This window comes from Panthera pardus, unplaced genomic scaffold (genome assembly GCF_024362965.1).
Source record: "Panthera pardus isolate Hobbes unplaced genomic scaffold, ASM2436296v1 HiC_scaffold_3, whole genome shotgun sequence".
NCBI classification, from domain to species: Eukaryota; Metazoa; Chordata; class Mammalia; order Carnivora; family Felidae; genus Panthera; species Panthera pardus.
The window spans coordinates 13052045-13075861 of NW_026526876.1; the positions used below are offsets into that span (position 1 = coordinate 13052045).

Genomic DNA, 23817 nt, shown 5'->3' on the forward strand with positions numbered 1-23817 from the left:
AAGTTCATTTCCGAGCCTGAACATAACCCACCCTGCAGAGCACTCGAGCACCGTGAAGGGAGTCACATCAAGAATGTTAATTCTAATTATTCTAATTCTTCGTTTTTAAAAACCTACTCCTGCCATCGTTGCTACAAAGTAGATCCGCCCACCAGAGCCGACACTGGGCAGAAAGCACCAAGTGAGGAAGACTTCCCAGAGGCCAGTTCTGCAAGAGGGTGCAGGAAAGGGGCTCTGCTGGGGTCTCGGGCACAGGCCAAATTCCAGAACAGCCACACAGGGGCCCGAAGGAAGTCGGGAGAGCCCAGAGGCTGCTCAGAAAAGAGCCTGGCAATCCTCAGTCAGCAGAAACCTTGACCAAGGGCACCAGGCAGCCTGCGAAAGGCTGACACAGAGGAAAGATGGGAGCCTGTGAATGGGTCGAGTCCACTGTGACCAGGGCAGTATAGGGCCCCTGAGGGCGTGGGGGCAGACAGCTCTGGGAAGGGGAGGAAAACAGGGGAGGCACAGGGCTGTCCTTCATGGACAGGGAGGCTGGTCCTGCCGGGTACACCTGGCGGGAGTCGGGGAGCAGGCAGGGTGTGCGGGGCCAGGAGCTGTCACAGAGTGAGAGCGGGGCAGGGCCCAAGACAGCCACGCCTCCATCCCCTCAGGAGAAGGCCTGAGGCCACCAGCGCAATACACCCAGGCCAGGCTTGGGGGAAGGCTGAAGGCATGGAGCTGTCCTGAGGTGCCTAGGGAGTGAGGTGGAAATAGGAGGGCTCACACAGGGGAGCAAACAGCGAACAGAAAGACAGGGTCCAGGAGCCAAAGGGTCGTGGGCCCCCAGACTACAGACCAGCAGCCACGAACTCCACGAAAGGTGAGGGTGGGGAAGGTCACGGAAGGCCACGTGCTGCCAGCACAGAGGTGGCAAAGGTGCGCGGCCAATAAATGTACCTGGGAGGAGCCTCGCCGCCACCCAGAGACCAGAGCCCACAGGGACTGCACCCACCTATCACGCTCTCCACCTCCTCGGGGACATCACAGTCTCCGTCACCAGCGGGAGTCTCGGCATGCACTGTCGGCTCCCGCGGACTCTGGGTGCAGAGCTGCAGGTTAGCGGCCAGCGAGCGGCAGCCGCGCTGGTACCTGCACAAACACACGTGACCTCAGACCAGCGGCCATGCCTGCCGGAGCTTCGAGGACAAATTATCTCGACAGAAATCAAGAATCTGGTGTCCCCTAGAATCTTAAAGGATGTCTGTGACAATTCCATGTGTTTTTCAGAGACAGGACAGAAAACAAATGGAGCGGCTAGCGGCTGGCATCCGCAAGGTCAGCCACAGGATCCTGCACTACTCAGAAGCCCCCGAGCACTGTGCGGCGTCCAGGCAGAAAGGCAGGGGACAGAGCAGGACTGCAGGAGGGCGCCAGGGCACTCACCAGCCCGTGGGCGTTGGCCTTCTTCACAAGGCGCTCTGCCTCTTACCCCTACTGCCCCTCAGGCCCCCAGCCACCCCGGACCTTGCAGCTCACACGGCCAGCCCCTGCGGATGCTGTCTCTGGAGCCTCCCTCTCAGGCCCCACCAGCCACAGCCCTCCTCCCCCCAGCCGAGGCCACTGGCATCATCCGTGTGCTGCGAGGGCATCGGCACGGGCCAGATCCACCGTCCGACTCTGCACAGCTCCTGAGCGTCCGGCTGCCACGGTGTCCCCATCTGTCAGAGGAGGCCCTTACCTAGAGGCCTGTGACAAGTCAGATGCAAGGATGTGCACGAAAGGCCATCGCTGCTGCCCTTCCTCCTGGAAGGCGGGCACCAGCGCGTGGTGCTGAGGTCAGTACACACGGCCAGCCTGGCGGGTGGCCCTGGATCGGCACACAGCCTGGAGCACAAAAGGTGCCTGAGTCAAGGCACAGACCGCATCTGGGGGCGGCAGCCTGAGGCGGACTCCTGAGCGCAGACAGCTAGAGCTTCACAGGCAGAGCCCGAAACCTGAACACCAGCTCGAGCACTGATAACCGTGGCCCTGAGCAGCTGGTTAACTCTCTGGACCGGTTTCCAACCGAGAACGAGGACAGTGGCAGGCGGCCCACCTTCTGACGTTCATGCAATCCTCTCCTCTGGGTACAGCCCAGACCCAGTGACTCCTGCTGGGAGAGCGCAGCGGTGAGGAGACGTCCTTCCCAAGGCGGCTCAGGGAGACTGTGGCTTCCGTCTTGCCGCCCCCCTCTCACTGACAGAAGCTGGCCACTGCACTGTGCACTGCCTGGCGCCAAGAGCTCTGGAAGGTCGCCAGCAGATAGCCCACGAGGAACAGAGTCTTACCGGCAACGCTAGGAGCCTGCCTGGCTGCAGGGCCCCCGCCAAGTCAAGCCTGGAGATGGCAGCGGGCCTGGCCAACACCTTCGTGAAGCCTCAGACAGACTCTGACCACAGGACCCTGCTAAGTTACATCCAGATTCCCAATCCACAGAAATGGTGACGATAAAGATGCATCATCGCAGGGCGACTGGAGGGCTCAGTTGGTTGAGCATCCAACTCTTGATTTCGGCTCAGGTCATGAACGCAGGGTCATGGGATCCAGCCCCGCACTGGACTCTGTGCTTGGCGTGGAGCCTGCTTAAGATTCTCTCTCTCTCCTTCTCTCTGCCCCTCATCTACTCGCTTGCTCTCTCTCTAAGTTTTTTTTTAAAAAATACATTTTAAGCTACTAAACTTTGGAGTATTCTTTCACATAACTGTGATGTTGTCATTTATAATAAGAGACATATATTTGATCTTTGACCATTTTTGGATGAAGGTGTCTTCTGTTATGTCAATGAAGTGACTTCTAGAAAGCCCCTAGGTCACCTAAGGATGGGGACTGCTAACTGAGGGAACCAACCACGCGACTGGAGGGTTGGAACTCTCAGTCCCACCACCACAAGGAAGGAGGGGAGCCAAAGGCTGAGTCAATCACCCATGGCCAATGATTTAATCAATTGTGCCTCTGTGACAAAGGCTCCATAAAAACCCAAAAGGATGGGGTTTGGAGAGCTTCTGGATTGGTGAGCACATGGAGACCCAGGGAGGGTGGCTGTGCCCCAACACCTCACCCTCTGCACCTCTTCCATCTGGCTGTTCCTGAGTTATATCCTTTTATAATAAACTGGTGAGCGGTAAACAAAACGTTTCTCTGAGCTCTGTGAGCTGCTCTGGCACATTGATCAAGCCTGAGAAGGGAGATGTGGGTCAGTTGAGTCACAGGTGACAACCTGGACCCACTACTGGCATCTGAAGTAATGAAGGAAGTGGGGAGGGGGGCAGACTTTGTAGGACTGACCTCTTAACCTGAGGGATCAGACAAGATTTCCAGGTGGACAGGGTCAGAATGGAGTTTAACTGCGGGACACCCAGCTGGAGTCCAAGAACAGACTAGTGTGGGGAAAAAAAACACCTCAGAGTTGGGGGTCAGAACCAGAGGAGCGGCAGGTAGCTAATCCAGGGAGAGTAGCCAGCAGCCACCACAGAACACGCTCACGGTGACAGATCACACACAGTGGCTGCTGTCCTTGTCCCTGTTCTCCTCAAATGAGTACACATGCCGATTACTCGGTAGGAAAAGTACTCACCTTAACCCTCAGTAACCAGAAACTCTAAAGATGACAGACGCGTCAGGTGCCAATCGGACCTACCCTTCCGCCACAAACAACTACAAAACCTGGACAAAAGTCAGCCACTGGCACCCACGAGAAGTCAACCAAGTACAGGCTACAATTGTGCACAGCAAGCAGGTGCCCAGGTGCACCCCACCTTCACACCCCTGCTTCGTCCCCAGCAGTACTTCTTTGTTTTCTGAGAGAGAGAGAGAGAGAGAGAGAGAGAGAGCGAGCACACACATGCACAAGCAGGGGAGAGGGACAGAGGAAGAGACAGAGGATCTAAGCGGGCTCCACACTCAGTTCAGAGCCCAACATGGGGCTCAACCCCTTGACCCTGGTTTCATGACCTGAACCAAAATCAAAAGTCAAATAATGCTCAACAGACTGAGCCACCCAGATGCCCCCATCCCAAAAGTACTTTTTTTTTTCCAACGTTTCTTTATTTTTAAGAGAAGGAGACAGAGTGAGTGGGGGAGGGGCAGAGAGAGAGAGGGAGACACAGAATCTGAAAGCAGGCTCCAGGCTCTGAGCTGTCAGCACAGAGCCTGACAAGAGGCTCGAATTCCTAAACCATGAGATCATGACCTGAGCTGAAGTTGGACGCTGCACTGACTGAGTCACCCAGGCACCCCCAAAGGTACTTTCTAAACCCCAGCACAAGAAAGGAGGGTCCAAGCAGAGAGCAGCAGTTTTGCTGGGTTGAATAAAAAATATTCATGACTACAGAGATGGCTAGTATTTGGGGACAGATGTTGGAGAAAAAGTAGCTACTGAGAAGGAAGACACAATTCTGCACAGAAGTCTCCTTGGATCCCTGGACAACCTCTAAGATGTGCAAGAGCACGGCAAGACCCAGAAGCACCACCTGAGAACAGCCGGGAGGCTGAGAGCTGAGCGGAGTTCGGAGGTCATATAATGCTGGGGAGTCACTGAGATGTGGGCCCAGCAAGGGGGACCAAACAGCCGCGCACTAGAAGTGAGGAGCACACTGTAGGAGCAAGAGCTATGCTCCAGGGAGAAGGAACGGAAAAAAGTCCAACCTAACAAGGACTCAGGAGGAGGGTGCAGGACCAGTGAGTTACCAGCCTGCCAACAGGCTTGCTCCTCATCAAGGGAAGACAGCCAACAGCAGAAGTGTACTGAAGGTTAAAAAAAAAAAAAAAAAAAAGAAATGAAAAAAAAAAAAAAAGTACAGGGGTGACCGGGTGGCTCAGTCAATTGAGCATCTGACTTCGGCTCGGGTCATGATCTCACGGCTCAGGAGTTCGAGCCCTGCGTCGGGCTCTGTGCTGACAGCTCGGAGCCCGGAACCTGCTTCGGATTCTGTGTCTCCCTCTCTCTCTGCCCCTCCCCTGCTCATGCTCTGTCTCTTTCTCTCTCTCTCTCAAAAATAAATAAACGTTTAAAAAATTTGTTTTGGTGCGCCTGGGTGGCTCAGTCTTTGGGCGTCCGACTTTGGCTCAGGTCATGATCTCACAGCCCGTGAGTTCGAGCCCCACGTCAGGTTCTGTGCTGACCACTCAGAGCCTGGAGCCTGTTTCAGATTCTGTGTCTCCCTCGCTCTCTGACCCTCCCCCGTTCATGCTCTGTCTCTCTCTGCCTCAAAAATAAATAAACGTTAAAAAAAATTTTTTTTTAATAAATAAAATAAAAAATAAAAATAAATAAAAAATTTGTTTTCAGAAATAAATAAATAAGGGGCACCTGGGTGGGTCAGTCGGCTAGGTGCAGGCTTCAGCTCAGGTCATGATCTCATGGTTAGTGAATTCAAGCCCCACATTAGGCTCTGTGCTGTCAGGACAGAGCCTGCTGTGGATTCTGGGTTTCCCTTTCTCTCTGCTCCTCTCCCACTTGCACTCCCTCTTTGTCTATCTTAAAAAATAAATCAATAAATTTGTCGTACCTGTGATGGTCAATTTTATGTGTCAACTCAAGTGGGATACAGAGTTCCCAGCTACTCGGTCAACCATTATTCTGTGTATGCCTGTGACAGTGTGTCTGGATGAGAGTTCACATTTAAACCAGTAAACTGAATAAAACAGACTGCCCTCCCCAGTGTGAGTGGGCCTCACCAAATCAGTTGAAGACCCGAACAGAGCAAAGAGGCCGACCCTCCCCTTAGTCAAAAGGAATTCTTCCTGTCTTTAGACTCAAATGCCATCAGCTCTCCTGGGCCTCCAGCTTTCTGACTCACCCTACAGATCTTGGGACTTCAGCCTCCACAATCACATGAGCCCATTCTTTACAAGTCTATGTGTATGCACACACATACCCTCTCACCCTGTTGGTTCTCTCTCCCTGGAAAACCCTAACGTATTACTGAATGTTTTCTCTACAGTTTCAGAAACTAACCACCAACATTTAGACTCACAAACAACTTCTCACAGAACAAGCTCTATGACCCAAAAGTTAATTTCAGTAAAACATCACTAAGACATACCACAGTTCTCTGGAATTTACTGTAATCTGAGACAAAGGCTGAGCTGAACCTTGCCAAGCAATTCTTCCCAAACCAGTCATATCAATACTTGAAATAAACTGAACACTGTTAGCTCTCTCCAGCCACCATGGAGTCGCACAGAGGCTCACGTGCACTGGAGACCCCACTCCACCTGTCCCCCACCACCCCGGCCAAGGAAGGCACTGCTGCCAGCCTCCCAGGAGGCTGCGTGACGGGCCCAACAGGTGGACTCATGAAGCCGCCCACCCTGAGCCACACACCTTTGCATGCCTGCATCAGCCGTGAGAGCCTGGGAACGTGGAGTTGGTGGGAGCTCTGTGTGCGGAACACCCAGTCAACCTAATCAGGGCTGACGACCAGAGACGAGGGGAAGGGGTTGGCCTCTGCGAACCCGACAGTGGGGACGGCCCGGATGCAGCGGGCTGCAGCTGCATGGTGGTGGAGGCCTGCAGCCGAGCCTCAGGCAAGGAGGTCACTGACCAATACTTCAAATGCAAAAAACGAACAAAGAGAAAACTTGCTTCTTGTTACTCAAAAACAAAACGAAACAAAACAAGGGAACTGAAGACCGTGAAGCACACAGTATGGGGAACACAGAAGGGCCTCCTTCCACGGGAGGCACTGTCACAAGCCATCTGTCCACTGAAGCAGGCCACCTCAGACTGTGAAGTTCCCACCCCCAGGCAGAGGCAGTGTGGTTTTCTGAACCGGCCCTGAGAGAGAGCCTGCTCTCTGTGAAAGAACCTTGTGTTCAGTCTTATCGTTACTGGAGCTTTCCCGACAGTGAGCCCAAACCGGTAGTCATCTTGCACCTGAACGTCACATGAAATGCAGCAGCAAACTTTTCTTGTCACCACTCCACCTTCAGTTATTCTAACCACGAGATGTAGGGACAGAAAAAAAGAAAAGGAGATGTAGGGACAGGAAAAAAAAGGGAAAAACTTTTCTTTTCAAAATCAGCAACACTGTTGTGATGGAAGCAATGAAACGAAAGGAGAAGGGACGCAGTCTTCCTTCCCCGGCCGCCCAAACCCAGGCAGTCACCACACGAGCCTCACCCACAGGCGCTCAGGCCGCTCGGGCCGCTCGGGCTTGGCCTACCAACCTCCACTCTGCCACCCGGGGCTTCAGGAAGGTCAGTCCCAGCCGCTGGACGAGCTTCACTCCAAGTTTCCGGAGCAGGGTCTGGTTGCTGCAGGGGAGCCTGCAACCCGCCAGGCGCTCGAGAACCGTTGCGGCTGCGAACAACAGCACATGTGGCTCAGTTTGGTGGGAAGGGTTCCCCACGGTCTCCCAAACACACTCTGTGTTTGGCATCCACGACGTGAAAACCACAGGTGATCCTCAGGTTCCCCCAGGTTCAGTGTGATGGCCTGGGCTGGACCACACCAGAGTTCCATGAAGAACCCCGACCTGATCGCACGTCATTTATCGAGTGTAGCTCAAGTCAACCCTGCTCAACTTTCTGGCTGTGAGCAGTAGCGTGTAGGCTGGCAGAAGAGGATCCCCAGAGAGAGGGGAGACCACGCCGAGCAAACAAGAGCTTATGCAAAACGTGGCGGGCGAAAGAACACGCCATGGATTACAGGAGACGTGCAGGCATGACGGGCCTGATGGGGCAGGGTCCCTACAAACAGGGAAATGGGTGGTCAGGCCCCTACGCTGCCAAGGCTGTTGGGGGGAATGAGGTGGGCGCCGGTGGGGGGTGGGGGGTGGGGGGGGGGGGTGGAGCAAGGGCCAGGAGAGCACACAAGATGGCATTTCGTGTGAGAAACAAGGAGGGCAGGGTTTCAGGACAAGTTGTTACAGCATCTGAAAAATTTCCCCAAAGACCCAAATGACGTGCAGTGACTGACCTGGGCATGAATGACGGTAACACAGAGCAAACCCCGGGTCTGTGTGTACAAGTCTGCTGAGGAGGGTGTGTGAAGACATTGGGCAACTACTGCTCATTTTTTCAGATGTGACAGTAACATCAAGGGATGTTTCAAAAATGTCCTATCTTTGGGGGATACACACTGAAACAGGTAAAATAGCAGGGGTCTGGATGGGCTGAGGAGGAGCACGGGAAACAAGGTACCCATGAATTAAAACTGTGAAGCCTTGGGGCGCCTGGGTGGCTCAGTCGGTTGAGCATCCGACTTCGGCTCAGGTCACGATCTCGCGGTCCGTGAGTTCGAGCCCCGCGTCGGGCTCTGTGCTGACAGCTCAGAGCCTGGAGCCTGTTTCAGATTCTGTGTCTCCCTCTCTCTCTGACCCTCCCCCGTTCATGCTCTGTCTCTCTCTGTCTCAAAAATAAATAAACGTTAAAAAAAAAAAAAAATTTTTTTTTTTAAAAAAACTGTGAAGCCTGTGATAGAATGTGGGGGTCGTTACACACTCTCTCTCCCTTCACGCATGTATGAAATTTTCCATACTGAAGATGTTTTTAAAAAATAGGCGTTACTATTCAAAAGTTGTTCACACATCTTCTAAAACCTATAACTCCAAGAAATTTCTCTTGGTCCAAGTAGTAAACCTCTCTGCAGCAAGAATCAGAGAACTTATTATCATAAATTGAGGTTGTCTAAAATTAACAGAAGGGGGCAAAGGGTCAGAGACTGTGACCGTGGCTACAGGGAGAATTCAGCTGTGACCTCAGGCTGTCTCCACATCACCAAGTCTCCCAGAATCAACACCTGGCAGACGGGGCATCAAGAACCCAGATCTCCCACACCAGGCCTAAAAAATCCAATTAAAGCACACATGCACACCTAAAACAAAAAGCCAAAGAACTATGACAGCGTCCAAATACAGCAAGTTACAGACTTTGTAACTATGAATACAGTTTGAAAGAGACACACTTGATCACGTACAGAGACTCACATCACAAACACACCTTGTTACAAGTGAACCTTACCATAGGGTAAACAATCCTCACGTTTTCCATGCTTAAATATTTGCGCCTAAAAAAAAAAAAAAAATTATATTAAATGTTGCAAATACAAATTTAGAACATAAATTTTCAGAATAGTTCACTGCATCTTCCATAGTTTTATTTTAAACATCACAAAAGAACAGAACAGTCTCTGTCATGAAAAGGGGTGACGGGAGGCGGGAGAGGCAATCTTCTGAAAGGACATTGCCAAGGAGTGAAACAACGAGAAGGCCTTTCATTTAGGGAGGGCAAGGTGTCACCTCTGACATGTGCCCCAGCTGCCATTAAGGGCATGAGCCTTAACAGGAGAGTGGAGAATCTCACTGGGTATTTTTCTAATTAACTTGTGTATACGAAAAGACATCCGAGGGTAGAAGTTACGGGCCCAAGCAGCCCTCACGAAGGTGAGGAGCCCACACGCTCACTCCTAGAGTGTCTGTCATTCTCAGTCAGCAAGTGAGACAGGTTCCCCATGCTTCTCACATACGTGAGAAGCCTCGTCCTGGGGGGCCCTGGCATGGTGTCCCCCATCCCATCTCCCATAACCAGGGACCACCTCCAAGTGCACAGGCCTCACAACCTCCAGAATGCTCAACCTAGAATTTTACCCTCCACTTTCGGGTCTGAAAGAAAAATGGTAATTCATACAGGCATCCAAGCCCCTTAAACAAAGAATCCTACACTGAGCACGTCTAAGAATTTCTTAGGGTTTCTTCTCCTTCAGAAACAGTATTTAACCAGCAAAACGAGAACTGCTATGTGGACCCAGGAACACTAGACTCCCCGGCCCCCCAACACTAGGTCCTGACATCAAGGAAGTGCTCAGCCCTTCGAGTGCCCCCACTGTGTGGGCTTCCAGCTGAGCACTGCGCCCACCCCGTCAGCACCAAGGGACAGACAAGCTACCCCGTGCCCGGCCTGTCAGAACCCACAGAATCCACACACACAACAGCGGCTGCAGTTTTAAGCCACAGGCTTTGGGGTGGGCTGTTACACGACAGAAAACAAACTCCCTGCTCAGGAAGTTCACCCTGTAGGCAAGGGTGCTCCTGTCTAACCTGGACGGCAGATGCCACACTGGAGGTGGGACGGGGACACACGGCAGGACCATGAAGAGGACCCGTCTGTGCAGAGGGTCTGCTGGGATGCACGGTAAGCAGCCCGGAGCACAGCTGACACACTCAGCAGTTGGTTAAAGTGTCCTTTGGGCTCACCAACTAAACTAATAAGAATTTAAAATATTATGAAATACCAAAAGTATCTCCCATCGTTCTTTATTTGCCAAATTCCTTACTCAGTCTCAACGAGAGAACAGAATAAAAGTGGTGACAAGTTCCCAGGAGTGCCGGCACGCGGCCCCACACAGAAGGGGATCGGCACCGAGGCAGGCCACGGCCACTGTCTGGACGAGGAGGAAGCCACGCCCCAGCTGTCATGGGTGCAAGGAGCTCTATTCCTCTGCTCTTCCCAGCCCTGAACCCCACAGGATAACGCGAGCAGTCTGGACACATGAACGGTCATGGAGTCCCGACTCCCTCACGAACAGACTCGAGGGCAGAGGGGTGGAAAGGGAGCACCAGAAAAAAATCTACAAAGGGCTTTGTTTTTGTTCATTGGCCTGTTTTACACATAAAAATGGGGCATCTTCACCACCATTCACTCGGGGGGCGTGCAGCCACGCAAGACACAGGAGACAGTGAGGCTCCACGACGGGAGGGAGCGGCCACGGGAGAACACTCTCGTCCGGAGGGGCTTGAGCACTCGCCAGCCAGGCCACCAAGCAGGAGGTGCGCTCCTGTGCTCATGGAGGCAGGAAACAGGAGCCAGGTGAAAACCCCCGGTGAGAGCACATACTTTGCATTCAAGATTGGAGAGAAGGCAGCCTTGCAGCCCAGGAACAATGACCATCAGGTCTGTTTCTGTTGTTCTAGAAACCACCACAGCGGCAAGGTGCAAACAAAAGGAGTCTCTCAGTAATCTTCTAAACTACCACACCTTTCGATTGCTACCCACCCAGGCCTGCTTTTCCCCAGCTTGCAAACCAGCTTCCCCCCCGCGGGGCATGTTCTCCAAGCCTGTGAATCACAGGCTGTCAGCTGCTTGGGAGCCAGTCCGCCCTGCTGCTAAGCAGGACACACTGGTCTAGGGCTCCCTGCAGCCACCACCGAGTCAAGGCCAAGAAAAGCAGCTCCACCCAGGACCCGGGAGGAAAGTCCCCCACACCACACCGGCTCAGGGGTGCCGCTTACAAGCACCTGGGAGTTCTCCTGTGCACGAGTGGGCGCACTCTCAACAAGCCCGGCACCTGCTGGGAACCTCTATGTGGGGTCCTGTCCCCAGTCCCCCAGAAGGCGTGACAACATAGACACACCAAAAAGCAGTCAGGCCAGAACTCAGGCAGGAGGGGCCCATCCCTCTGTGAGCGCCTGACTCTTGTCCCAGTGCTACGGAGAAGCACCGTGCCCCCTCACAGCTGTCCTGCCTCACACAACTGGGACAAAATGTAAACACGATCAAAACTGGCACAACCAGTTCCAGGAGGGTCACCGGACAGAGCTTAGCCCACGATCCTCACTTGTGCCACAGCAAGCCCACCCAGGGCCACATCTTTCATGGAAGGCGGCCACGTCAAAATGGCTCCATATCTTTAGTTAACAGCCACAGGCCCTTCGTAGAGGAACCCTAACACACGCAGTAGTTTGGAGGAAAATACCCTCGTACCACCACCAACTAGAGCCCCCTGCACCTGCTGGCTTACAACAGTACAAGCGAGTGGCACTGGAAGGAGGCCTGCCACCTCGCCCAAAATTAACAGCAAGCTGATGGAACCGGTCGGAGGAGCACTACGAAACACAAAAGCAGAGTGTCCCGAGGGCAGTGCCCACCCGGGCCGACCTCCACGAGCAGGCCCTGGCCAGGGGGAGGCCCACCGGGCAAAGGGGACAAGCCAGCCAGACCAGAGGCACCTCCAGCCCCCGGAAGATGCATGACATCTCTCTCTTAAGTGTGACCACCCCTTGGACCTCCCCTGTGCCCACCTCACAGGAGCCTCGTCAGACTTCATAACCTGAACTGCCACGCAAAGGCCTTCAAGCGCCCTTAACAGAAGTTCAAACACAAAAGCTGAAAGCTCTGAACGCTGTCCATTAAGGGGCTGGAATCCACCCGTAACAGCAGCAGACACCATCCTGCAGCCTCACGAGGCAAGAGACCCACAAGAGGCTCTTAGAGACAGGCCCAGAATCAGGACTCCAGTCCCTCCCAAGCAGGTCTTTGTTATTCCCACTGGCTTCAACAGCTGATAATTTTAGATAAAAATAACTGGTCCTCAATTGACAAGTACCAAGAATACTGATCACACGTCGCCTAACCTGCCTAAGGCAGGACGTATAAACCATGCCAAAGACACAACTGTCTCAGAGAACTTAGAAACCGGTGGGGCCGGAGCAGTGTGGCCACAGGCTCAGAAGAGGAGCGATGTCCCCAGTCGTGCTGGCATCCAGGCAGGGAGGGGGCCTGGGTCTCTTGCGCTCCAGCCCCGAGCCCAGCAGGAGGAGAGGGCTCCCCGGCCAGGAGGCCCACAGGAGACCCCCACCCCTCCAAGGGGAAGTGAGGAGAGGAGTTCCAAAGAGGAGGATGAAAAGCACAACTAGACGGGCTTCGACAGGGCCAGAGACTTGAGCAACAGCGCCCCTGGCAGAAACTACTAAGAAGAGCCTCTGCGTTTCTGGCCCGCACCTCCATGCTCCGCCCCTCTCCTGACCCAGGGTACCCCTGAGGAGGCGCCAGCCCAGAGCCCAAAACCCTGGGGGAACCCACACAACCAGCCTCCTCCTCCTGATTCTACCCAGTGCCCGGCCCTCTGACTGGAGAGACCTGGAGGACAGACCTCCACAGGCTGTCTACTCTCTGGCTTTGGCTCCCCCACCGCATACCTGGGCCCTTTCGCCACTGGTTCTCCCGAATGGCACCACTGAAGGTTGTGGAGACAAAGCACAGCTATGGCCAAGGACCCAGGAACCGGTGCCTCCACAGACCGGGCCAGCTCCCGTCTAGAGAGCGCACAGGAGCAGAGAGCCGCGCGCTAGGCCAAGGACGGACCGTTGGCACAGGACGGAGGATGGGCCACGGAAGGGGCAGCCAGTACACCTGGCAAGCACTGTGCCAGGAAGGCAGGGCCAGGTCAGGGACACTTCTAAGCGCCTCAGCCACATGGCCAGATGAGACTAGACCCAGGCCTGCCTTCGAATTCTTGTTCATTGCTGGGCCTCATGACACAGGCTGGCAGGAAGAAGGAAAAGAGACAGAATAACAGGCACGATCTCGGACTCATGGCTTCTGAAGCACAGCAGGTGCACAGAACTAGGGCTCTGGGACCATGGAAAGGAAGGTCAAGGGTAAATCAGGGAGCAACACCAGCCATCCACAGACGGCAAGGACACAGAATGAGGAACACCTGCTTAGAAGGAAGGGTGAGGGTGGCCAAGTCCCATTCACCTGAGAACCCAACCACCACAGCAGTGGTAGCTGTGAGGCCCTCGGACAGCCTGCACTGGAGGCCACAGGCCAGGCTGGACAGAGGGCACTGGCCAGGAGACCTGCAGCTCTCGGCCAGCTCCACACCTAAGAGGCAGGGAGACCCTATGACAGACAAGGCCCCTCCCCTCCAAGCGTGGGCTCTGCTGGGCTGCCTCGGAGCGTGCACCTGTCCAGCAGGACACGTCGCCTCCTCACACAACAGGTGTACAAACCAGGCCCGCCACACACCATGCATGTTGCAACAAGACTCATGCCACCATACTGGCTGCCCCACGTGAAATGCTGAGTTATGTGAAATTAAAACAGTATCAGAGTTGGCTGCTCCATGGATTTAAACCCACAAGGAAAGTGCAGGTACCCGTTTCACTCAGATTCACAGGGGCACGCGAACAGGACATAAATGCGTGCGCACGCACACACGCAACACAGGAAAACATACAGTCAGATGGTTCTTCCCATATCTTCCTCCACCCAAAGCCCTGCCCCAGCAAGGGCCAGGACTAAAAAGCCCAATCTGGATCATTTGTCCTCCGGCCAAACTAAACCCTAAATGAAACCACGGGGCACTACTCTCCAAAGAAGCCTACAAGAAATCAAAGCCTACGTGAGAAGTGTCTTGGATAATCAAGTGGCTTCTCTTCCTCTTCAAAGAGCGTGACACGCACTAATTAGCCTCCACGCCACCCTCTGAGGTAGAGGGTTGTTATTTCCCTTCTGCAGGTGGGGAGCAAGGAGCAAGGCACTTTGCCTCTGCCGCGGGTCAGGGCTGTTGCTGCAGGGAGTCCCGAGGCTCAGGACCAGCCCACAGCAGATCAGCCTCCCTCAGGGCAGAAAAGCACCCAAGGGCAGAGCCAACACACCCTGGAGCCCGGGACGTACATTTCTGGTACATCCTGCCCTGGCTGGATCGACAGTCACTCTACTCTGGGCTAGACACTCCTCTTGTTTACTCAAACTATATGCAAAACCAGAGCGGCTTCGGTATCTCTCCTCACACACTCTGGTGCTGCAGATGGGATTACCTGGTTTGTAAGGCTGTTAGCAATGAAACCTTTTATCCTTTAAGGAGAGGTATGCTTTCATCAATGATAAACTAAGTAAAACAACCCTCATTGTGAAGGAAGGATGCAATCGTAACAAATGGCAGAGGAGAGTGTTTTGTTACGACTCATCACACCAGCCATATTTTTATGTAAGAACTCTGTCTTCAGCGCTAAAAGTCCACACCCACGTCCCAGCCATCACAGGGACTGCATGAAGAGAAACCCCACATCATGAGTCAGTCCTTACACTCTTCAGTCTGAGCAGTGAAAGCCAGCAGGGCACAACCACCAATAAGGAAGCAGAGGTACAGCATATACAGATGATGACCATTTTCAATTGTTAACACTGCGTTTTCCTTCTCTGAATTTCCTCAATTTGCAATAATCCTAATGCTTATTAAAGCTGGACTCGGGGCACCTGGATGGCGCAGCTGGTTAAGCGTCTGACTTCGGCTCAGGGCATGATCTCACAGTTTGTGAGTTCGAGCCCCGTATCGGGCTCTGCACGGACAGCTCAGAGCCTGGAGCCTGCTTCAGACTGTGTCTCCCACTCTCTCTGCCCCTCCTCAGCTAGCACTCTGCCTCTTTCTCGCTCGCTCTCTCTCAAAAATAAACATTAAAAAAAAATTTATAAAGCAGGACTAAACAAGAGGGGCCTTCCAGTGATGTGAAGAAGCTGCCAGCCTCCCACTCCCCACCACAGAAGAGTTAGAATTCGTCACTGCAAGAGGAACATGCTTCCAGGAAAATAAAATCAAACCCTAGTTTCGATGGTGCTCGTTACAAGTTCACCTGTCTTGCCTAACTCGCCCTAATGAACAGGTGGATAGAAATGAAGCCAAGTGCATCAAAGGAGACAGACGAAATCCGAAAGCACAATACACCTGCAAGTTTCATCATGCACCGCGGACGCCCGGCCTCTGCTGTTCAGGTCTGACGAGCTCATGGCGAAACCCGCTCCCCGCTTGGGAGAGCCCAGCACCCCACACCACTTCCTCCTGCCCAGGAGGCAGCAGCAGCAATTAGACCTAATCACTGCTTTGAAAAGGAAAAAGAGAAAGGAAACGAGACATGAGATTCCAAAAGGACCCTAGGTTTTCCAGAAGAAACACAGGGGCTTCAGAAGGCTCCTAAAAGGGTGTGCTGGGCCCTGCAGGCCATTGTTTCCCAGCAGCTCCATTTACTCACTTGCCAGGGACTTGGGCTGCCCCTTCAGGCAGCTGCCCACCTCACCGAGGGCGCCTCTCCAGACAGCAGACGTGCCACTGCCACAGAGCCCAGCTAGGAGACGGGGCAGGAAAAGCCTTTGAGAAAATCTCCTCGTTCCTCAGGAAGAAGAGAGAAAGAGAACTTCCAGTGTGGCCTAGAGAATCCACAGCACCACCCTTCTCCCGGCTGGCCCTCTCCACCGAGAGGGACGCTGACCCACAGCGAGGACACACCAACAGCCTCTCCCACCCAGCACCAGGTTTTGCTGTTAAAGGCGTATGAGTCCCACTTAGGAAGAAGAAACAGAAAACCTGGGGACAGCCTAGAGACAAGCAACAAAATGATCAAAAACATTTTAAAAAATAAATAAAAGGTCTTATGGGCAAAGCAGCTGCAGAACTGGACGTAAAGGGGTCCCCATGCCCTTCTCAAGCCTCCAGGAAGAGCAACAGAGCCCCAAGAACTTTAGTCTGGGGACAAGGGAGCCAGCAGGAACTCTCGAGGGTGGCATGAAAGCACAGACCCACCGTGGTCTCGTAAGGGGGACCTGCCTCCCGGCTGCCAGCCCAGACAGGGGCCACTTGGGCCTCACCCGCCTGCAGGTCCCTAGGGAGGTCACAGCAGGCTCCAGCCCACAGCCTAGGTATCCTGATGGTCCAGCTGCCCCCATGCATGTGAACATAGCTGTGGCTCCTGGGCGGGGGGGGGGGGGGGGGGGGGGGGGGGGGGGGGAGGGGGGGGGGGCAGCTGCTGGGCAAGGGCTACAGGAGACCCTGGGAGCCCAGCCCAAATGCAAATTCCTTTCTGGGCTAAGAAGATCTAACAGAGGACGGTAACCACAAAAGCAAGCTAAGTCGAATGTGCCTGCCCCTCCAGCGCCCACACGCAGGCGGGTCTAGCATTTTGCCCTGCAGGCCACAGTGGACTGACAGGTTCCAGCTACATTCTGTCAGACCTTCCAATTGTTTCTCGTGGCCTAAGACTTCTCAACATGACTCACGGCAAAAAATTAAGGAACCCACTTACACCTAAACCTTCAAATAAACCATCTCTGCCCCATCACTCCTCCTCCACCAAAATTACCTAAAACATAAATGCACACTGCCCCCCACCCCAGGATTCAGGCAACAAAAGCCTCACAGACACACAAGTGAGCCCTGCACCTCCCCCTCCGATCCCCTTCCCCGCCCGGGACCCTGCAGGCCAGCTTCTCCCTGCACAGACTCCCTTCATAGCAATTACACCGAAAATCCCAATAAAACCCTTTTTAAGTACCACCTCCACACACAGCTGGAGTGAGTGCCACCTGCTGATACCCCATGTCTCAGCAACATGATAAGTATACGGCCATGAGAAAAAGTAAGACTTCAAAAACACAGAAAAATACTAAAATTGTTAAACTAGAAAAAAAAAAAAACAAAAAAACTATGTACCCAAGGGAACTGAAAACACATGCTTAAACAAAAACTTTTACAAAAGTTCAGGTTAGCGTTATCCATAATAACTAAGAACACCCATACGATGGAGTATTATCTGGCCATAAAGAGAATGAATTAGTGACACCAGGTACAACGTGGGTAAACCTTGAAAACATGATGCTAAATCAAAGAAGCCAGTGACAGAAGGTCACATGTACAACTCCACTTATATAAAATATCCAGAATGAGCAAATCCAGGAATAGAAACTAGATTAATGGTTGCAGAGATGAATGGGGAGTGACTGCTAATGGGTGTGAGTTTTCCTTTAAGGGTGATGAGAATATTCTGGAATTGGGTAGTTGTGATGGGTGTCCGACCTTGTGCATACACAAAATAATCACTGAATATACACTTTAAAAAAGCAAAGTACTTATGTGCTTTATATCTCAATATTTTTTTTAAAAAGTATCATACAACATATCACATTCATTTATAGACTGAAAGAAAACTTAAAAAACAACACGTCACTCAAAAAAAAAAAAAAAAAAAAACGTAGGGGCGCTTGGGTGGCTCACTTGATTGAGCGTCCAACTCTTGGTTTCAGCTCAGGTCATGATCTCACAGTTCGTGGGTTCGAGCCCCACATCCCGCTCTGCGCTGACAGCATGGAACCTGCTTGGGATTCTCTCTCTCCCTCTCTCTCTCTGCCCTTCTCACATTTCTCTCTCTCTCTCTCTCAAAATAAATAAACTTTTAATGTTTATTTTTGAGAGAGAGAGAGAGAGAAAACGAGTGGGGGGGGGAGGGAAGGGGGACCAGATGTGGGCGTGTCCAATGTAGAGCTCAAACTCACAAACTGTGAGATCATGACCTGAGCCAAAGTGGGACACTTAACTGACTCACCCAGGGGTCCCAATAAACATTAAAAAAAAAAAAAAAAAAAAAAGCACCTCAACAGACTACAGGAATTTGGAAAATGTTTTCTTTTTCCAGGTTTCTTTATAAAATGTCTTGAAATAGTCTCATCATTTGAAAGGCTGTCCTTTGTGAAGACAACAGCAATGTGGACAGAAACAGATGCCAACGAAATTCCTGAGAGAGGCCAGGCAGTCCATGCCCTGTGTGCCCAGGGCAGGGTGTGCAGTGAGAAAAGGGCTTTCCCTGGGCCCCCGAGGCAGACCCCACTGTTATCTCCTCTCCTCCCACATCCTGTGCCCACGCCCTTGGGTGATAACACCATCAGCCCCACTTTCCACCGGCCCTCATGGCTCCCTACACCTTGTCCCAACCTGAGACAGCCAAGGAAAGCACACAGGACAACACCCAAGAAAATGACATCACACTGAGTCATGGGTCCAAACACCTCCATTTAAACACAATCCAAAATGCCCTGCTCTCGGGAAAGTGGGCCACAGGATTCTACAGCTTCAGAAACGAGGCCAAGAACCAAGTCTCACCCGCGGCGGGTAAAGAGCAGAGAGCGGGCACGGGCCGAGCAACGCCCAAGGACCATGAGGACAGGAGGATAGCTCCAGGGCCTGGGCGGCCTCCCCTTTTCTGGGGACTGTCCTCCTCACTAGCACTAGAAAAGGCAACGTTATAGACAGGTGAAGCAGGAAGTGGAGAAGGGTGGCAGGGAGGGCACCAACCAGGGCACTGGGGGTGGGGGCCAGGTTTTGTATATAACACGCTTGTCACAAACACCCTGAGTATCTGAACAAAACCAAACGTGAAATCACCTGCCTTATTTCATCAGAGCTGATTCGATAATTATACTCCACAACACAATTACACAGCAGGAAACCCAAGGAGGGCACGCCCTGCCCACCTCCCTGCCCACCTCCCTGCCCCAGCTCTGTGGACACTGCTGCCCCCTGGTGGTGATGCAGCAGGCTGGCTCAGGCCATTTCCTTCACTGGAACAGAAAGCCCTTTGCTGACAATGCAAGGACAACCCCAGGTTATAAAGGGCAGTACTGTCCATGGGGGTTCACTATCTCTTACTATGTTCAAGCTACTTCAGAACAGAATCAAAAGTGAAGAGAACTTGTCCCCTCCCCTGGGGCAGTGTTTACCAGGGCCTGCAGCGTGCCATCCATGGCAATGACCCCCTCGATGGTCTGGAAGGAGGAGCGAGTCAAAGTGTGCAGGCTCCAGTCCAGGAAACCTGCCATCTTCTTCTGCTTGACATCAGGCCGTGTAACGAACCTGCCAGAAAGAAACAGACAGTTCAACCAAGGCCCCAACTGAAGAGAGCTCACCTCTTTCTGGCCCACCACATCCTCTCACTGAGATGGCCCTCCAAGCCAGGACATGTGTCATCTGTAATGTGCATTATGTCCTCCTTTCAAGACACACACTCTAGGACACTCTCGAATCTAAAACACCAAGACACCTCCCAGACCATGGCCCTTAGGACGTCATTCCCCAACATGACCTCTCTGAGGTCAGACACAGGCCCTACCACCCCCATCTCGTCCCTCCTGGGTCCCCACTCATCCTGAGGCCCCATACACTACAGGACCACCTTGACCTGTCACCATCACTGCCCAGGAACCCCCCCAACACCTACTACTCAGCCCTTCCCTTTCCTTGGCCCAACTCCATCCCTTCACCTCGGGACACAGTACTCCCATACGGCGAGGTCTGGCCCAGCAGCAGGCCCAAGGCCCTCTCTCCCTGCATCTGCCACGGGTCTTCCTTCCCCACCCCTCCACCCAATACCGCACAGCCCCATGCAGAGCCCACATCTGCTCAGACAGCACATACTGGACCTGCCGCTAACACACCTGGTCTGAGCTGGCAGCCAGCCCCAAGCCCCACACCAAAGCCTGGGCCCCCTTTACTCCTCTCTAGCCAGTCCACATGCCAGGCCCTCAGCTATCTGAAAAGGGGCTCAGGCTGAGCCCACACTCTGCGAGGGCAGCTTCCACTCTGGGGGCAGAACACAGGAAACAAGCAGAAAACATGAAGAGACAGCTGGAGATGAGCAGCCTCTCAAGGAGACAAGGGACCAGAAAGCATCAGGAGGTAGGACTTCACAGTCCCTCCAGATGCCCCCCGCAGAACACACTAGGGGGGCTCTGCACTTATGCTGTGCAAACCTGCTTTGCGACGTTCTGGCCCATTTCTTCCTCATGTCACACCGGGTCACGGCTCACCTCAGAGCAGCGCTCAGTGTGGTCCCGGCACCTACCTCAGCATCCCTGCAGGAAGCTCCTGTCCCAACTAGAAGCCCTCCCGCCTCAGAGCCCTCTCTTCCCTCAGAAGAGTCACTGCCGGGTGTATGAGAAGATGCTCAGCCATGCAGTTACAGCACCGCCCATTCTAGAACACTCTTGAGAAGCTGGCTACACAGCACCAGGATGTAGCCACCACCTGGCAAAATGGCCAGAGCATTTTTAATGTGCTGAAAACCAGCCTCCACTAGGTGAAACATGTACTCATCCTAACCACTAGATGGTGCAGCAGAGTCCCACCAAGTGGTTGGATCTGTCCCCAGGTCACCTTTTCTGGAGGACATCAGGGAGGGAACAAAGGTTGAGGGTTTCACCTCCCCAGCCCCTACAAACACAATGCTCCACAGAGTCAAGGGCAACATAACTCTACCAGACCCTCAGGGCACCTGGGCAGCTCAGCTGGTTGAGCACCTGACTTTTGATTTTGGCTGGAGTTATAATCTCATGGTTCGTGGGTTCGGGCCCCGCGTCGGGCTCTGTGCGGACAGTGCAGAGCCTGCGTGGGATCCTCTCTCTCTGCTCTCCCCACCTCCCTCACACTGATGCTCCTGTGCGCGCTCTCTCTCTCTCTCTCAAAATAAATAAACTTTAAAAAAAATCTCTACCAAACCCTCAGTATTGCTGGTAATAAAAAATAGTAAGTCTACGTGTCCAACCGGGGGACTGCAGAAACAGCAATGTGTTCACATCATAATTGCGTTTTGGAAGAAGACGGGATGAAGCTCCAGGCCCAGCTGCTGGCACCCGGTACAACAAGCGTGGGCGCCCACATGCCCCTGGACAGGACACACAGACAGACAACAGGACAACAGGCAAAAGCAGTCACATCTCTGGGAGATGAAGGTACATGTGGATTTTATGCCTTATACTTTTATTTTCCAAGACACAGGATTATTCTTACAATTAAAAAGAAACTGTTTTTTAACGAGAAACCGCTGTCCAGTGAGTATCACCCTCCCCCAGGTGAAGCGACACGGGGGGCTCACATGTTTGCCCCTCACTCCTGCAGTCAGCTGTTCTCTTCAAGCCCTGCCCTACAGTGCGCCAGGCACCTGCACAAATCCCTCATCCCACATCCCACTGCCCTAAAGACTAAGGGTTTCTCCTCCCACTTTGGGGAAGAAGGTCATGGCATACACCTAAGCGTAAGGGGACCCTGAGTGAGGTGTTGCCCGTTTTCCCAATCAAAACAGCCAGAAGGTTTTAGACCCATTTTCAACTTTCACAAATGTAGAAAGGGGAAAGCCAAATTTTCTAATTTATTTACTCCATGCACTTATTTTAGGCCACAAAAGATTAATTTAGAAAAACTGCTTCCTTCGGTTCTCACATCTCGTGACACAAGTTTACACAGCCCTCATGCACATCGCTGGGGATCTTCAGAGCAGCCAGGCCTGTTGTTAGGGTCATCTCACCCAGCTCATCACAACTCATCTTTACCTGCCTCAGGCACAGCCTGATTTTTTTAGTCAACAGAGAACATTTGGGGATTTTTACCCTAAGACACAATGATCCAATCAATATCACGATCTCCATAAACCACAGCGTTGTTAACTGCCGGGTGACCTTTAAAGACTCACCTAATGGCCACCACCCCAAAGGTGAGCCCTGCCCCACCTGTTGTGAATCTGCGCTCTGTGGACGGGCCCATCAGCTGACCTCCGTGAGCCCCTAGCCAGCACCATCAGGTTCAGAGGTCTCCTCCGCCCAAACAGTGTCAATGCTCCCTCAAAGAAAGAGACAAGTATTGGGCAGTAGGAAAGACTTCCCCAGGCCCATCAGCCCAGTAACCTCCTCCCAGGTAACACAGACACACAGGGAACACAGAAGAGTACGTAAGACAAAACCTCTCTGGACACACCAGCCACACATCAACAACACAGCTGGGAGGGGCCAACAGGTACTTACTTGGACACGAGGACAGCAGCCGCATCTCGGGCCTTGTCGCTGACAACCAAGTAGGTCTAAAGAAAGGATCAAGGACGGGCACCATTACACACAAAATACAAATCTCCGGGACCCGCTCACCAGCCAGTCCCACACGCAGCAGCCTCCAGAGAACCCAGGCTGGCGAAGCTTCTAGGCAGAGGCCAAATTCCGAAGCTGCACAAGCCCCCCCTAAACTCAAACCACAGTTGCCAGCAGCTGCCAGGAGCCCAACAGGCAGGCACCCCACTGCACACGGCGTGTGGCCACACTCCTTCAAACACACACGTGCAAAAACAGCACAAAAATGAAACCCATACGTGTCACCCGACTGTAACAAAGAATCACAGAGTCCAGGAAGCACACTCGGGACCTGCAGGTGTGTTACATGCAGAACCAGGAGGCCCCGCTCAGACAGAAGAGCACCCAGGGTTAAAACAAGCGACGACCTGTTCTTTGGAGGCCTGCCTTAAAAAGTTTCCAGTTCTCATCTCAACTAACTTTGTCCCAAATGATACACAAAAGACCTTTTTTCTGGGGGACAATCGCATACCCAGGGCCAAACCTCTAGAAGTGGACTGCTGCTCACCCGGCAGCGCCACATACGAGACGGGTACACGGAGGTGTGTGAAGTGGCTCCTCATCACCCCACCTCTCACAGAACACAGCTGGAGACCACCTAAATGTCCGTCTGTACGAGAACAGGCTAAAAGCCAGGGCATGGCAGAGCACCTTTCCCCTTAGAGGTTACGAGAAAACGTCTGCTCACTGATGGGACACTGAGCACACACTCCCAGGGAAGCAGCGGCTCGCTAAGCACAGACAGCAAGGGCACTCTGCAGAGTGGGGGCGTGGAGCACGGGGAGGAGCCAAAGTGCCTGACTTCCCATTTGGACCCACCGTTTATGAGAAATTGAACCAGCTAAGTTACTTATTTTTCTCGACTGATGCCCACTCAGTAAAACGAGGATAAAACGAGGATAAAACGAGTTAACTGCTGGGGCGCCTGGCTGGCTCAGTCAGTGTAGCGTGTGACTCTGGATCTCAAGGTTGTGGGTTCAAGCCCACACTGGGTGTAAAGATTACTTAAAAATAAAAAAAAAATTTTAAATCTTTAAAATAGAATTAAAAAAAAAGAGTCAACTATCTCATCAACTAGGATTACATGGATCAGTATACTAAAGATGATTAGAACAGTGTCTGGCACACAGCAGGTGCTCAACAAGCTCGCCCGCTGGTGCTCACACCCAGTATAATCCTTCCTGTGTGAACTGTAACACACTGACATGTCTCCAACAAGAGAAGTTGGAAAGGGGTGGGACGTCACTTTTGTGACTTGGTGACACGTTATCGTGACTTCCGTCTCGCTAGCAGACCCTGCCCCTTGCCAGCTTGGAGAACATGCTGCCATTTTTGCCATTTGGGGGGGCGGGGGGGGGG

The 23817-nt window shown here is 52.9% G+C and overlaps 1 protein-coding gene across 3 annotated transcripts in view; it reads right to left on the reverse strand.

Annotated features, from left to right (window-relative positions):
- Positions 1-23817, reverse strand: part of TBCD (tubulin folding cofactor D) — a 158748-nt gene that overhangs the window by 121003 nt on the left and 13928 nt on the right. For all 3 annotated transcript variants that reach the window (XM_053892421.1, XM_053892420.1, XM_019465800.2), the window contains 5 exons: positions 22360-22415; positions 19288-19420; positions 8986-9031; positions 7192-7324; positions 995-1131 (listed from right to left, as the gene is read on the reverse strand). In XM_053892421.1, the coding sequence (XP_053748396.1) occupies positions 995-1131; positions 7192-7324; positions 8986-9031; positions 19288-19420; positions 22360-22415 (505 nt within the window). The remainder of the gene's footprint in view (positions 1-994; positions 1132-7191; positions 7325-8985; positions 9032-19287; positions 19421-22359; positions 22416-23817) is intronic.